A 16,198-nucleotide genomic window follows, 5' to 3' on the forward strand; every position below is an offset into this window, starting at 1 on the left:
CGTGTTCCAGGCTGAGTGAATGAACATGCTTGCACCAGCTGAATGTGTCTGGACAAGATTCGGGACTTGTAGTGAATAACTGTGCTAAAAATTCAGATCGCATCGCCAGTCCTTTGGCATGGGGTACTTGTTCGCCATGGTGCCAGTTTCTTCGTCATCTCACCATCCACGCACAGCTAGTCTTTCTCTTCTACCATCATCCAACTTTCTGCTCTGTCCTATCATCCAAAAGAGTTTCAGAGACTCCAATACACATCTCTCGACAGTCTTTGGCCGCTGTGCTCTGAATCTCTATTCATTCCGACCTGCTGGAAGCGAGGTAAGTGTCCCAGAGAGTGAGAAATATGTCCCTCACCCAACGTGTTGTTGACATGACACTGATTTTGAAGCCTCACGCACAGATCAACCAAGCAGCCTTCTGGCTTCTCAAGGCAGTTTCAGACAGATTCTTGCTCTCATCATGATGGCAAGGGTGTATAGCTCCGATGAGATGGCAGCCGCCGAGGGCTTGCTTCTCCTGTGGACAAGCGAGAGAATTACAATTACCTCACACAAAACACAGGGAAATGCGAACGAGACTCACAAAACAAGTAGCCATGACGGACACAGTCAGCAAGGTGCCGCGCTGGAAACTTCCCATGATGGTGTAGACATGAGTCTTCGTTCTTCTGCAGCAAGTCAGCCTCGTGGTCCTCATTCGGGCGTGGCTCAAAGACCTGAACCAAGCCTCATCTTGAACTCGTTCCTCCCTCAGACTCTATCCCAGCAACAACCCCAGTCAACCATAACTCATGCCACTGCACACAACAATTTGCCTAGGGCCCCAACAAACGTGCCTCCCTTCCATGAAGCGGGCTCTCAGCAGTATGCTCGAGACCAGGAGCAGCGTCAAATCACACCCACAATGATTCTGCGTCACGTCATGAACAACAGGCCTCCTGGAAGAGCTAGCTCTGCGCGCCAGAACATTGCACATCGACACCCACCGCGTGGCAGCCGTCTGACGCGCGAGCAAATTGCACGGCTTAATACTTTTGCAAGGGCTGCTGCACTCGGCCGCGCGAGTCGCCCACCTCTGCGCTTCCAATCTGCTAGTAGGTCGTATCGAGTTGCTGACCCGCGCAATGTATCTTCGCACAGCTGCAACTCTGGAATCAATGTGCCTACTCGGCATCATCCGCAGAGACCCGATGATGATGCCTCATCACCGACTCCCGCAGCCAACGACATGGACACAGTGTCTCCTACTAAGCTGGAGGGAAACGCTACCGAGGCCGAGTCCGAGAAATCGCTGCAGAAATATCTGATTCGGCAGCAGATTCTTGCGGGCGTACAGCCAGAGAAGATTGCGCCTATTCGTGCTCAAGAGGTGGTGAATCGGCCTACTGCTCCGGTTCTCCTCCAGGTCAGAAACGATGTTCTCGCCGTGCCTGAGCTGCCTCCTGCGCAGTTCAGCGGACCGCTTCAGCCTCTTCGAATCATGCCACGGGGAGCTCTTGGGCAAGTTGTCACTGGATTGGAGACCGCGCTGGTCAGCCGTCGTGCCAAAACAGAACCCAAATCTGGATCCGAAGACGACAAAACGCCTCAGACACCACAGCGGTCCGCAAAAACTCGCTACATGACACGCTCCGTCGCACGCCGCACCAGGGAGCAGAACGAGCATCACGCACCGGAGCCTGAGCCTGAGCCTCAAACAGCAGCAACGGCAACACTCAAGAGTGAGTCTGGATCCACGCCACCTGTGCACCCTCCACGCCTTCATCCACCTCACCCATCTGCCCCCGACGACAACAACCCCAACAACGCCTTCACCCTCGAGAATCCCCTTGAAGAAACCCCCGCGAAGGAGCAGCAGACAATCATCCCGCACAACAACTTCGACATCATCTCCGCGCTGGCCGAATACCCGGACCTCACCATCATGGTCTGCGACCTCCTCCCCCCCGAGGCGATCCTAACCCTGAGCACCGTCTCGCGCCCCTTCCACCAAACCCTCCACACCAACCTCCCGACAATCATTACCCACCAGCTCCTCCAACAAACCCACAACCACCCCGTCTACCAAACTAGTAACATCCCAGCCCCTCTCACCATGACCATCGCCGACTCCTTCCCCCTCCTCTGCTACCCCACCCTCTACACAACCAACGAGTCCACCAACCTCATCACCCCAAAGCTCGCCTACCTCCTGATGCTCGCCTCCCGCGCCGCCACCATCAGATCCATCCTCACCACTCTCCACGCCAAGGGCATCGTCCTGCCCGCGCGCACCGACCTCGTCCTCCGCAAGGTGTGGTTTCTGATGGACATCCCCGACAATCATCGCCGGGAGTGGACGGTGCGCAATCGCAATCTCTGGTCGGATCTGGAGTTGTTTCTCGCGGCGTATTTCGTGGTCCAGGTTGATACGGTGCTGGAGGCGTCAAAGAGGTGGGAGGGGAGGCGCTGGTGGGGAGTCAGGGTCGGGTGTTTTGCTCGGCGGGATTTGGGGGTGTTGGCCGCGGTGTTGCGAGGGGAGGGAGAGGGAGGTGCTGGTGAACTTCAAATTAGTGGTGATGCCGGTGTTGCTGTTGCTGTTGCTAAGGATGATGCAGCTGAAGCTACTAGTAGTAGTGCGGAGACTGGAACCAACACCGCAACAAGTATCGCTAGTATGATCGCTGCACCTGCCAATCCAACCGACACAAACACTAGTAACACTAACACCTCCGAACCACTACTACCCCAAGACCCTCAAGAACACCAACTCGGGAATCTGCAAAACGAACACGACGGACGGAAGAACGGACTCGAGACAGTCAAGTTGCTGCGGCCCGACGAGTGGATCATGAGAGAGGTCCTGCACAGAGGGCTGGATCTGCAGGCCATGTACAAGACCGTGTGCGGGGAAGGACGACACGACCAGTACGAGACTCCCGGCATTGCGGGCCAGAGGGTCACTTGGGATGAGCAGATGCGGATGGCGACGTTGAAAACTCAGGTCGAGTGGATGGAGGTGGTGAGGTTAGACCGGTAGATCGGAGTACTGTATTGTACAGTGTTTAAACCATGTTTTGATAGGGAGCCGTGCTTCAGTTTCGGCGGGGTAGTATGGAGATGGGGCAAATGATTGTTTACGAGGGGTTGGTTTCACGGGAATTGTTCATACGGCGTTTACTGGAGCTGGATGATGGAATCGTGGTCTGTCTTCGGTGGTACTTTGGGGTACAACTACCTCGTTGCTCTCACTCGCCCACCGAGACTGCTTTTGTGTAAGTAATCTGGATTAGTTATCCAAATTGATCTATCTCGACATATGAGTTTTGAGTTTCAAACTCGAAGTTCAGTACTACTAGTATACACAGTGAAGCGTAATGTACAGGCCCACAAAGCTTAGTACAGAGAAGCTTAGTACAGAGTACCACACTCCCAGTTCTCCGCCTTGTTCACATCGCCCTTGCCCTTGTACTTGGCCAGGCTGGGCCACGGGCAGATCGGGCGCTGCTTGTCCACACCATCGGCCACAACATCGTTCTTGTACTTGGTGGGGATCAAGTACTCCGGAGCCTTGTCGTTCTCCACCCAGTCGACCATGGCGAGGATCAAGTCATGCTTGCTGTCGTTGAAGCCGGGTACGCCAAAGACGGTTCCGGAAAGCGAGCCAGCTTGGCTGTCACCGTTCATGTAGAAAGGAGCGTCCTGGTCGGTGGGAGTGTTGGTGCAGTGTTCCATACCAGGCACGAAGAAGAAGCGGTAGAAGTCGTCGATGGGAATTCCCTGGGGCCGGAGCGCTTCCTGCACATGGTTGTAGAAGTACAGCGAGGACTTGGAAGCGATCGACGGGTCGGAGTAGCCGTGGTAGTGCAGGAGCTTGCCACCCTTGTGGTAGAAGGGAGAGATGTCGAAGTTGTCGGCAGTGGCATTACCCGGGTTCAGCTTGTCGGACAAGGCAACGAGATCCGGGTTCCAGTCCTCCCAGGTCCAGTCCCCACCGATCTGGAGCATGTACTGGATGTATGTCACGAAGTCGCTGTCCAGAGTCGGGGCACCAACCTCCGTTCCCAGCGTGTAGCCAGGGAAGACGAAGGTGTCGTTAGCTTCGACCCAGGGGTTGAACAGCTTGTTGACGGTGGTCAGCTGGGCGGGGGTCACGCAGGTGTCGTTGGAGGAGGTGGCATTGCACATCACGGGGACAGGATCGAAGACGCAGCCCATGGGGTTCTGAAGGATGCCGTCCTTCACTCCATCCTGGGGGTCGCACTGCTTCAGGATTTCATCCTGCACCGCGGTCATCTGCGCATCGGTGACATGGTAGTCGGCCGTCTCGGGAAGATTCCAGACGGCAGTTAGCACGTTCCACAGCTGCTGGTGAGTGGTCCACCAGGCTGGTGCACCAGCGATCACTCCATCGAAGTCCTCGGGGAACATCTCAACTTCCTTCAGGCCCTGCTTACCACCGGCAGAGCATCCACGGTAGTAGCTGTAGGAGATGTTCTGACCGTAGTATCCCTCGGTCACTTTCTTTCCGTTGACAACGGCGTTGTGAAGGGCACGGTAGCCCCAATTGGCAAGGGCCGCTTCGTTGTGGTATCCGAAACTGCCGTTGTTGCCCTCGTGGCCGGTATCGGTGGAGATACTGGCGAAGCCATACCAGGCAGTGTTCATGATGGCAGACCAGCCAACTGACCCGGAGAATTCTCCGTTGCCAACAGTCATGAACCGTCCGTTCCAGTCATCCGGGAGGACGATACCCACGCTGTGCTGGGTGTTGTTGGGCAGGGTGATGTTGGCCTGGGCAACACAGCTGTCGACGGACACCTCATAGGGGTTGTTGCCCGTGGGAATGGAAGTCAACCCATAGTTGTACTCAATGGGAGGAGTGAAGTTGGCTCCCTTGGCATAATGATCGGCATAAAAGACAGTAGAGTTCTTGGGAAGAAAGGGCGCGATGCTGTCAACACTGCAGTTCTTCTTGGCCGCTGCCAGCGTGGCCACGGTAAGGAGGGGAGCAGCAGATTTCATTGCTGCAATGGAATTCCAATGAAGGACAAGATGATGTTAGGAAAGAAGGGAATGTGCTTGATCATGCAGGTAAAGCCAAGATGATGGCAGTCTTTATACTTTCGATGGGTAACTGTGTGGCTCTGAAGAAAAGGATAGATCCAGGCAACCAGACTTCTGGAATCAATCCACATCTGCACTCACTCTACCTAAAGAGCCATCATGTTGTATCAACAGCCCTGTAGAAGTGCTCTTTCCACCACATTCTCGAACAGCGCGGCCGGTGGTTCTGAAGCTGATCTGCAAAAAGTTGCTATGAACAGGATAGTCTCCGCAATAACAAAACGGGAGCCAGGAACCGTGCGATTCTTATCACGCGCACTAAGCACGGTCATTGGAGCCTAGGGGCTAAGCTTAATATGCCATGATACTTTATTCCAATGCTCCACCTCCGTTTCTGCACGACTAGACCCGGCGGAGTGGATAAGATGACGACGCTTTCCATTCGGGCACTGCTTGTTTCTTCGGCTTGAAACATGGATCTCGGTGTCAAGCATTTTTAGTTAGTCACTAGCCAGCTCTAGAGTCGCTTGACTAGGGTTCAACTGATGAAGATTCGTAGTTCTTCAAGGCCTTGCCGACAACTGCAGCTCGGAGGACAGACACATCTCCGTGTTCTTCAACGTGCCGCTCGTCTCAGTCATGGCATATACCAGGTATTGAAGTTGTAACGCGCACATTTCCACGTTCTAAGTGTGGGTTCAAATCAGCTAGGAGATATCACGGCCGAAAGTATCAAAGGCCTTCGCAAATTATATTTGTTGTAGAGGAGGTACTGTGCTAACAAAGTGGTGACGTCGCGGATAACAATATGGCAGGACGGTAGTATAGTACTGTGCTAGAATCTGACATTTCCCATCATGTCTGTAGGGTCTGTTCCAAGTCAATCATCGGAATGCGACTATCTGCACTTCCCCAGGTCAGATAAGTGTAGCGAAGTGATGCTCACAAGTCTTACTGGTAGGAGTGGCGGGGGCAGGTCCACAACAGTAAAAGCCACGCTGGACAGCCAAACAAACCTGTCAAACACGGCCCGCACTAATTCCGGCTGCCGAACTCCCTGCACGTGACTGACGAGCGCGGGCTGAACTTCTGAAGGACCACCCGTCGTTTCCGGCTTACGACAACCCTCGAACTGTTATTTAGTCAACAAGACACAATGTGCCTGAACAGACCAGCCTTTCCTGAGCAACTCGGCTTTGAAAGAGTCGAATTAAGGTCCCTGGGACTCCGACTGTCTTCTGGGGGTTTTCATAGTGCTCTCTAGCAAACCTCGACTCGATACCTGCCATGTTCATTCGCTCTGTGACATTGACCCTGCCTGAACTGGGCCCCAAGGTTCTCCCGCAGCCCGACCGCCCACTTGCTCTTCACGGCCGACCACCTATCGACCTTCTGCCGACCCAAAAGTTATTTGATAACTTCTACAGCTGGCTTAGTATAGCAAACTGCTTTTTTCCATAATGCGTGCGCTCTAGACACTGTGTGCGCCGCCAGCCAGAACGTTGGGAGAATAGAATGCGTTGAGTCTCTAACCGCACGGACCGATGGTTTAGATGTCGCCGCATCTTAGTGTGGGTGTCTAGGTACGTATTGCCATTATATCAAATAGTCCCAGATATCTCAAGTTGGACGAGTATCTTGTCTCCTTGCCCGAGATTTCGGACTCTACGTGTGCTTTCGGTAGACTACAGTCGCTTGTTTCGCGCCTGGAAGAGCTCGCTCCTGCGATACTTTCCTTCACACATGGCACAACCCTGAATTTTCGAGTAATTGTCAGGGAGCTTGTCATTTCATCTGCAATAGCTGTGCATCTTGCTCGCAGATGGCCCAGACAAATGGTGTCATTCAGACTGGAATCACGCTACTTCCCTCCGCCGCGGCACGGTTGTCGGCGACTTGCACAGGATATCCAGTCAAGCGAGTATCATGGCGAAAATTAACACTGTCAATGATTCTCGCTGCTCTGAGTATGTGGTGGCTGACCAGCTCGCTTCCGCACACTGACCAATTGCTTGGCTAGGTCGAAGTGGAAACGTCAGCGATTTGAGTATGATGAGACCTTGATCTGTTCAGTGTTACTACTGCTCAGTCCAGCCAGGCGCTTACTCTGTTGATCCACGTCGCTTCCATTTGGGTATATATGGTTCTTGTAGATAGGTCCCTTTTTCCTTGAGTCCAGGGAATGTGCTTTGCGCAGCAAGTGACACGCAGACAAGCTAGAGAGACATTGGGAGTTCTGATGAGTGGGTGGGAAGGATACCAGGAGTGCTGGGAGCAGGACAGCAATCATGAACCGCAGCTCAACCCGGATGCACAAGAGAAGGATCGAAAGAACGACTCAAAACCAGCTTGATCTGCACTACGACATCCGCAAAAGAGAAACCCTTTGGTTCCATGCTCGCTTCATGCACAACACCCAGGCAAAAATAGCCATGGAAGAAGCCGGAGGCTCTGCCATGCCATGCTGACTCGGAATTGCTCCCCTCACGGCGGCTATCCGACTTGGGGGAGTCTTGGAGAGTTCGACATCGCAAGCTGGTCCGGTCACGGTACCGCAGATCAAGTCTCAACTTCCCAAAGCGCAACAAAATGCTTGCCGTTCATCATGTGGCGGGTTGAAGGGCGCCCTCGTGAGAGCGAGCGAGTCTCTATCGTAGTAAGAGCCACACAGCAATACTGGGACTGGCGGGAAGATGGGATCATGGCTCGCCCAAGAACGTCACCCGCTTCGACTCGGTTGACTGACGGACTCATTCTTCCCTCTTAAAAGAAGAAATCTGTCCGGCTGGTCGGTTCCCGCCGATAAGTAGAACTCCTTTCATCACCACACTTGTACCGAGTCACCGACGGGTGGTGTTCTTCGTATTGGTAACCCGCCCTGGAGAGGCATTCCACATCCTCCCCTCTTCTTCCTCCTCCTCTTTCTCTTCCTCTTCCCTACTGCGAATTTCCTCCATCCAAACGAAGAAACAGAAAGGTACGTCTATCCCTTCTCTTTCCTTGATTTGTTGGACGTCTTCCCTGTCGTCCGCCTTCAATATTGAACGTATTTTTTCCACCTATTAACCCCTTGTCTTTCTCTACTCGACAGTTCATTTTTGTTTTTCGCGTTATCTTCCATCACCATCAAGTCCATCGATTTCCCCGGAAAAACCAGTCTTCCGCACCACCCAATCCCCGACTCTAGAGGAATCCTCTGAGAAACGCGGCTGGCTCACTCACGCCCGCCTCCCCCCCCCCCAAACCTGCCTGAATCGCCTAGACAAGATACCGTACACTAAACGACTAGGCTCCACCGGACTTTCTCGCGCTGACATCTACATGCGCACCGTCTCTTCCTCTAGCGGGCCGGTCACTTTGATCCCTGCTGTTTCTTTTCCCTCTTTCTCGATCGGATCTAGATGCAGTTGAAGCAGCTTACATGGCTGGGTCCCGCAGGAGTCCGGTGTTGAGAGACGAGTGGAAAGCCACCACCGACACTGGGGATCAGAGGGATCGGGAACGAAATCACCGACCTCGAGGTTCATATCGTGATCGGGGTAGGGACAAATTTCGCGATCGGGAGCCTCGCCGCCGCCCTAAGGAGGGCAGACCTGATTATTCGCTACGGTCGCCGCCGCCGCGTTCCCATCTTCCTTACGACCACGATTCACGCCCGCACCGCGAGTTTTCTCCTCCTATCTCTCGCCGTGATTCATCTGGTCTTCCGCCCCCTGATGCTTACACTGGTCAGAAATCAGATCGTCCTCGCTCACCGAAACCTGCGGATCGCCCTGACTCGCAATCACAACGTTTGGTAGAGACAGACAGACCTGTCGGTAAAGACCATCGACGAAACGAGTCTCCATCTGCACCACCACCTTCGAAACGCAAAAGAACACGGAGTCCTTCTCCCGGCGGGTATAATCCGCATTCCCGCCGGCCAGGTCATCGCCGTCCGTCCTTCAACCCCCACGACGAGCTGGACCGAGGGTATCCATCCAACAGGCGTGGCCGTTTCTCAGGGCGCGGCGGACGAGGTGGCGGAAGGCATTCTCCCGGGCCACGACGAGGAAGGGAACGCCGCAGGGCCGGGGGCGGTGGCCGTCCTGTCTCTCCACATTCAAGACGCTCCAGGTCGCCAGTCCGCGGAGGAAAACCATACTCACACCCGCGTCGGCGACCGCACAGTCCTCCCTTTGAAGACGAGCCTGAGATCGGACGCCGTTACCGCTCAATATCTCGTCATTCTACCCAATCTGTGGCTTCGAGATTCTCTGGTGACTCTCGTCGAAATTCATTAGTAGAACCCATAATGAATTCGACGAGACCCGCTCGACCCTCAGGAGGCGATTCACTTAGGTCTCCGTCGCCCCGCGGACACGCTACAGTTTTTAGTCCCACCACTGGGCCTACTGAGGGAGAAGCCACGCGTGATTTGACTCGGGGACGACGAGTATCCGGTGCTTCTACCGAACAGCGTCGAAGAACTTCCCGGCCTGGGGATCGCTCTCATGTTTCGAACTCATCACATGACGCGGCGTCTCTTCAATTCAACGACGAATCCACAGCACCACACTCAAAAGATCGTAGCGGTTGGAATGGGCAACAGTCATCGTACCAGAATTCTCATAGGTAAGTTGACGATCAAAGCTCTTTTCCCTTTTCTCCATTTCAAATCTAACAAAGGCATACAGCCGCTCTTCACCACAACGACAAAGTAGCTATACTGCAGGAGGATCTCCGAATCAAAACCAGCAACCGCACCGTCCTTCACATAGTCGTGGTGCTTCACCATCCTTAGCCGCAAATCACCGTGGTGAGATTGCGGGATACCGAGGCAAGTATCAAGAACACATTGGTGAATCTTCACCCCGCGAAAGGAGCAATTTCAACAAGTCCCACTGGAATGCACCCAGTTCTCGGGAACACGGGAGTGCACCGAACGACAACGAGTCATATGGGCGTTCGCCACGCAGTCCCCGATCTCAGCCATCAGGAGCCAACGACCATAGTGGTCACGGACATTCGAGACAGGAATCACAAGAAGACATTGAGAGGTCTAGAGAAGGTCAAGACAAAGGCGAGTCTGAGAGAAATCCGCCCCCCGGCATGCAGCCTTCTGCTGCTTCTGCTACTCCAAATAAGGGAGGCAAGATAAGCTTCGCGTTCAAGGCGAAGACTGCTCTGGCTCCAGCTCCCAAACCGGTTCCCGACTTAGCTCAGAGGATGTTAGCTCGAGAGCCACCTACACGTGCCCCTGAACCGTCTCCGCGCAATAGGATGCCAAGTGGTCCACCACCAAAGTTCAAATCTGATTCCCGCTTCGATCGCCGTGAGCGTGACCGCGAGCGTGACCGCGAACGCGAACGAGATCGGCGTGATCGAGAGCGAGATCGTGCACGCAATGAGAGAAGAGATTTTCGGGAGGGCCGTAATTATCGCGATACGCGGGACCCTCGTGGTCCTCGAGAGCCTCGAAGTATGCGCGAGGCACGACGCGAAGACCGCCGTCTCGATTCTTCACGCAATGAAAGATCCTGGGGAGACCGGAGACAAGATTCCCGTCCTGATCGTCGTCCCGAGCGCACTCCGGAGCCAAGAAAGCAAATCAAAATCATGACGCGCATAAAAGCACGCCCCGTCCTCTCCGAGGAATTCGCAAACTCTGACTCCGTCTACTACCGGAAACCGGGCAACGAATCAGTCATTGGTGCAGGCACATACGGCAAGGTTTTCAAGGCGATTCATGTCTATACCCAGCGTAAGGTGGCGCTCAAAAAGATTAGAATGGAGGGTGAGAAGGACGGTTTTCCCGTGACTGCTGTTCGGGAGATCAAATTGCTTCAACACCTTCGCAATCACAACGTCGTCAGCTTATTGGAGGTCATGGTCGAGCGGAACGAGTGTTTCATGGTTTTCGAATACCTCTCGCACGACCTGACGGGTTTGATCAACCACCCGACCTTTACTCTAACTGAGGCTCACAAGAAAGATTTGGCTAAGCAAATGTTTGAAGGATTGAATTACCTTCACCACCGGGGTGTCATGCACCGTGATATCAAAGCCGCCAATATTCTGATCAGCAATCGAGGCCAATTGAAATATGCCGATTTCGGGTTAGCACGGTTCTTCTCCAAAAGTCGTCAGCTCGATTATACGAACCGTGTCATCACCATCTGGTATCGACCGCCGGAGCTTCTACTTGGTGAAACTCGGTACGGTCCGGCTGTTGATGTCTGGAGTGCGGCTTGTGTATACGTCGAGATGTTCACGAAGAAGGCTGTTTTCCCCGGTGAAGGAGGCGAGATCAGTCAACTTGAAAAGCTATATAACTGCCTGGGCACTCCGAATCGCGCAGAATGGCCAGACTTGATTGAGATGCCCTGGTTCGAGCTAATGCGGCCCACAGAGCGGAAAAGGAGGATATTTGAGGAGATTTACAATGAAATCCTCTCACCCGCGGCACTGGACCTTATATCACAGGTCTTCCAGTATGATCCTGCGAAACGACCCACTACTGAGCAGATATTGGAGCACCCATACTTCACCTCGGAGGAGCCCCAGCCCCAGCAAGCTATCGAGTAAGGCCTCATGTTCTATTTTAATCTAGGTCTTTACTGACACTTTCTAGACTTGAAAACATCGAGGGTGATTGGCACGAGTTTGAGTCGAAGGCCCTTCGAAGGGAGAAGGACAAAGAACGCCGTGCGGAGTACCAGAGGGACAAGGAGAAGCGCAAGGTCGCTCCTCTGGCACCTCACAGTGACAGGGACGCCAAGCGCCTCAAGGCTGGTGCATCGGAGCGTCAACCCGATTCCGCGCAATTTGCCGACTAATAGGTGCTACATCAGTCACTGTTTCGCCCGTGAAGCTACGACGTACATTCATCCTTCGCTCATGACACGCTCTCATCATTCGTGTAATTTCGACTGTCCTTTCAATCCTCCTGGTCTGGCGGTTCACCCATTAGAGTAGTGGATCCGTCCAGTCAATTCAAGGCAGCATTATAATGTTTTCACACCATACTTTGTGCGACACGGTTGGAACGCACTGCATGCATGACATCCATGTTCAAGGAGGTCGAGGAAGGGTGTTCTGGTTTGTTTTCCCGGCTAGTCATCTCTGGTGCCAATTGATTCCCTTTACGAATTGCTACATGTATAGAAATATTCAGGCAGATATCTGAGACGTAAACACAGAGTCGTTGCCGCTTTGATGCTTTGATATCACATAGCGTAGCCGCGTAGGTTGCAGACGCCCAACGATTGACCAATTGACCCCTGGTTGACCCCTGGTTAACTTATTGCAAGCACTATGATCAGACCTTGTCAGTGACTCGGTGACCACAGGATACGGTGAACATGAACCCTTGCCCTGCACGTCTGGCTACGACAATCAGAAATGCCTTTTCACCTCACACTCTACCAGCGCGAAAACCACGCGGTTGAGCACCTCGGATTACCAGAGTATGTGAAATAAGAGCTTCATCATGGTGGAGACCTTTCACTTGAAGGTCGTTCAAAGAGCAGGAAGAAAAGATGGCGGACGCACCGGCTCAATTAGAAGGAGGGGGTCTACGATGCCCTTGCATTAGAGCGGAGTGGACTACGAGTAGGGACTACCAGACAGCGCATCAGAGATGTTCGAATCTGGGATGTAAGAAAGGGAATGTCCCGTCATACAGGTCATCACCGCATCATGGAGCCACCGAAGATATCCCTCGGAGCCCTCGTGATGATGGTTTTAGAAGCGGGGGAGTTTAGGCCACGATCTCGACACACTCATCGGAATTGCCAGTGCAGTGGATCGATTTCGACAAAATCAAAAACGAGATATGCAACCAGCAATGATTTGAGTTGGTGGTCTTGGGTTTGTTATGGAAAAAGAAAAAGAGAGTAAAAGGGACGGGAAGAAATCATCGAATTTATATTTGCTGTGGATGGGCAGGCGGAGCTGGAAAAACCACGGAGGCGGAAGAGTAGCGGGGCAGAGAAGTTGATTGGTTTGGGGGCAAAGAGGAACTTGACGGCAGAAAATCAAGATATTGCCTGAGGCCTGCCTGAGGTTTGCCAATTCTTCCGGCTCTTTCTTCACAGCGAAGTTCGTTCACTCTCTACCTCTCTCTCTCTTTCAGTCTCTTTCCGACCTTCAGGATTCGTTCCAGGTTTAATTCCCAATTCCGCATTTCTTCCTTCTTCCACTTCCACCACTTCCAACTTCCACCACCACTACAACCACCACCACCACCAACCCTCCGATCTTCCTCTACCTGTAACACTACTTTCTATTCCCCTGACTCTCAATCGTCCTCTACTCTACAGCAAGACAAAGTCATACAGATCACATTCCCCCCACATTACTATTCGTCACGTTTACGATCACGATCACGATTCCAATCCATTTTCCTTGACTTCTCTTTCACTCTCTCTCCCTCTTGGGCTCAAACACTTTTCGCCCCAGTTCGAATTTAATTGAACTTAATTTTTAAACTCGACTTGCAATCTTTCTTCTTCTAACATACTGGCCTCACTGTCCCCGATCGTTCCCTTTCGTGTCTTCGGATCTTTCTCCTGCTCGGCCGCATCCGTCACCCCGCCTATCCAGTCCTCCTCCGCTGGTGACCGCTCGTCCTTTTTCTGAGCTGTCTCAGTAGCTAGTACATCCATGGATAACGCAAACCTCTGGACCCGAAGATCTAAGTATGTCACGACTTCCGCGCTTGGTGCTTTGTTTCAACCGCTTGGCAAGGAATGATTAAATGGGACGCGGACCAACTAATTTGTTCTTGTACAGCGCTTCCAAGCTGTCCCTGTCGATGACAGGGTCGGACGGCGCTAGAGTTGAACCCCCCCGCGCCTCGAAACGCTTCGGCCCAGATAGCTCCCACGGTGGTCGATCCAACCCTTTCAACGCCCTGTCGCCTTTGTCTGGTGGCGTCTCCTCACCCTCGACAAACGCTTCCTCCGCATTCGGCCTGGGCTCCGGCGCTTTCGCGTCTTTTGGAGCTCCCAAGACCCCCGGTGCTTCCGACCTCAAAACTCCTGGATTTGAAAAACGCGAAAATCCTGTCGATCAGGAACTGGCCGCGGAGAGCGCCAAAGCCAAGGCTGCACTCGCCGCGATCAAAGAGCATCCACTCAAGTCCACATGGGTGATCTGGTACCGCCCGCCGACTCCGAAGTACTCCGATTACGAAAAGTCCACCGTCCCTCTTGCGGCAATATCCTCGGTCGAGAGCTTCTGGTCCGTGTACTCGCACCTCAAGAGACCCTCTCTCCTTCCTACCGTCTCCGACTATCATATCTTCAAGAAGGGCATTCGTCCCGTCTGGGAGGACGATGCCAACAAAAAGGGTGGCAAGTGGGTGGTGCGGTTGAAGAAGGGCGTGGCGGACCGGTACTGGGAGGATCTGCTCTTGGCTATGGTTGGAGACCAGTTTGCGGAAGCAGGCGACGAGGTTTGCGGAGCTGTTCTGAGTGTGCGTAGTGGGGAGGATGTGCTGAATGTGTGGACTCGGATCGATGGGGGACGGAACATCAAGATTCGGTATGTTAGTTTCCGAGATCTCAATAGTATCACTTTACTAACACCCTTCGCAGTGAAACTATCAAGCGTCTACTCAACTTCCCTTCCGACACCAACATTGTTTGGAAGAGTCACGACGACAGCATTGCTCAACGTTCGGCGATCGATCAGGCTCGCCAGGACAAGGCCACTGGCAGCACAGGGCACCATCACCACCATCATCACCACAACAACCAACAACATCACCATCAGCAGCAGCTAGGCGGTGATCGCCGACGAACGGGGGCCACCGATGAGTCGGATATGAAAGGCAAGGCGGCGTTCTCTTGATCGTCCTGCTTTCTCCTACTCACTTCTTTCTCTTTTCTCTCTTTTCAGCCAGCCTGGGTCATATGGGTCATGTATAGTAAAAAAAGGAAACCTTTTTTTTCTTCGCACAAAACTCATTGGGACGAATTGGGATCGGGGGCATTTGGGGCGAACATTGCGTCTGATCTGTTTTTCTATCTTAACTTTTTTTTATTGTCCGGGGGGTGTTCGTGTCGCATTGTTTCTCTTCTACTCTCACTAGTTCCCAAATGTCATGCGAGATGCTACGCTATGCTATGCCGTGCTATGCTACACCATGCAATGTGATATTCTTGTGGTCGAGGATGGTGGGCTCTGAGACATGGCTGCTGGATAGGATCGGATGAAGATATGTGTCAGTCAATACCGGTATTACTGATAATTTAATCGATTCCATTGAAACAGGTCTTAGTGCTTGTAGACTCGTAGTACGGCCGATGGCCAGTACATTCTCAATGCCATCAAGCAGCTGCTGGCCTAGCCGCGTTGACGCTGTTTTCATCGTGTCGAGGATTACTAGGTTCTGTCCTCTACAACATGGCCGACCGTTGACCCTGGGCAATATGAGTATATCAACATACTCCGATTGGGTATAATCTAACTAGTATAGCTTGGAGATCTTTCTCGTAGACATGAACCACGCCAGTTGGTCTTGGTCACGATGTTGGTCTCTCTCTGGAGTCTCAATCGTAGTATCTGGCTCGTGAAAGAGCAGCCAGCACTCATTGAACTTAGATTCAGAATACTTCTTGCCCCTGTTATTCTAGTGGAGTTGACAGTTAAGACAGACCGGGATAAAAGATCCTAATCTGATTAACATTTCCGATAAGATAGGTTCGTCCGAACCTTGATGCATGCATTACTTAGGGCTAGTGGAGAGGGAGCCCAACCGAGTTGGATAGTATGATATGTCAGATTTGAGGGTGTGCGGGCTACGGTGTATACTATTTAAACTAGTACTGGAGACGGTTGATTGATGTGAATCAAATGAGATCAGTTGTACAACTGAATCTGGGTCTCTGTCAAGAAGACGACTGTGGGTGGTGATTGATATTCAGATTCTATTTTAGCGTAGTCTAGTACGGAGTATAAGGTAGGTAGTATTACGGCTAGTGCATGGGAACCGGGTTAGTTAGTAGGGCCAGTGGCTTCCCCGTGGTGCAGGAGTAATGCATCCTTCCGGCGGTGGGATGGGGGGATGAACAAAGAGCCCGTGACAGACAAAAACCCAAAAAGAAAGAGAAAAGAAAAAGCAAAAAAAAAAAAAAAAACCCCCCCCCCCCCCCCCCCCCCCCCC

At 52.8% G+C, this 16,198-nt stretch overlaps 4 protein-coding genes across 4 annotated transcripts; 3 read left to right on the forward strand and 1 right to left on the reverse strand.

Moving 5' to 3' along the window:
- Positions 1-904: 904 nt before the first annotated feature.
- Positions 905-3,104, forward strand: BP01DRAFT_423192 (uncharacterized protein; the record flags this gene model as incomplete). Its single annotated transcript, XM_025579615.1, has 1 exon — positions 905-3,104. One exon carries the CDS (start codon positions 905-907, stop codon positions 3,017-3,019), a length of 2,115 nt encoding a protein of 704 aa, XP_025431761.1. The 3' UTR covers positions 3,020-3,104.
- Positions 3,105-3,290: 186 nt separating this feature from the next.
- On the reverse strand, positions 3,291-5,004 carry BP01DRAFT_318424 (tannase and feruloyl esterase; the record flags this gene model as incomplete). The annotated part of the gene is made up of 1 exon (XM_025572635.1): positions 3,291-5,004. The coding sequence occupies one exon, from the start codon at positions 5,002-5,004 to the stop codon at positions 3,391-3,393; it is 1,614 nt and encodes a 537-aa protein (XP_025431762.1). The 3' UTR covers positions 3,291-3,390.
- Positions 5,005-8,325: 3,321 nt separating this feature from the next.
- On the forward strand, positions 8,326-11,951 carry BP01DRAFT_39230 (putative protein kinase). The gene is made up of 3 exons (XM_025578139.1): positions 8,326-9,660; positions 9,723-11,609; positions 11,660-11,951. The coding sequence occupies exons 1-3, from the start codon at positions 8,468-8,470 to the stop codon at positions 11,862-11,864; spliced, it is 3,285 nt and encodes a 1,094-aa protein (XP_025431763.1). The 5' UTR covers positions 8,326-8,467; the 3' UTR covers positions 11,865-11,951.
- Positions 11,952-13,360: 1,409 nt separating this feature from the next.
- Positions 13,361-15,025, forward strand: BP01DRAFT_39326 (eukaryotic translation initiation factor 4E). The gene is made up of 3 exons (XM_025578222.1): positions 13,361-13,727; positions 13,822-14,574; positions 14,628-15,025. Exons 1-3 carry the CDS (start codon positions 13,693-13,695, stop codon positions 14,881-14,883), a joined length of 1,044 nt encoding a protein of 347 aa, XP_025431764.1. The 5' UTR covers positions 13,361-13,692; the 3' UTR covers positions 14,884-15,025.
- Positions 15,026-16,198: the final 1,173 nt, after the last annotated feature.

The sequence above is a fragment of the Aspergillus saccharolyticus genome, assembly GCF_003184585.1.
Source record: "Aspergillus saccharolyticus JOP 1030-1 unplaced genomic scaffold BP01scaffold_13, whole genome shotgun sequence".
NCBI classification, from domain to species: domain Eukaryota; kingdom Fungi; phylum Ascomycota; class Eurotiomycetes; order Eurotiales; family Aspergillaceae; genus Aspergillus; species Aspergillus saccharolyticus.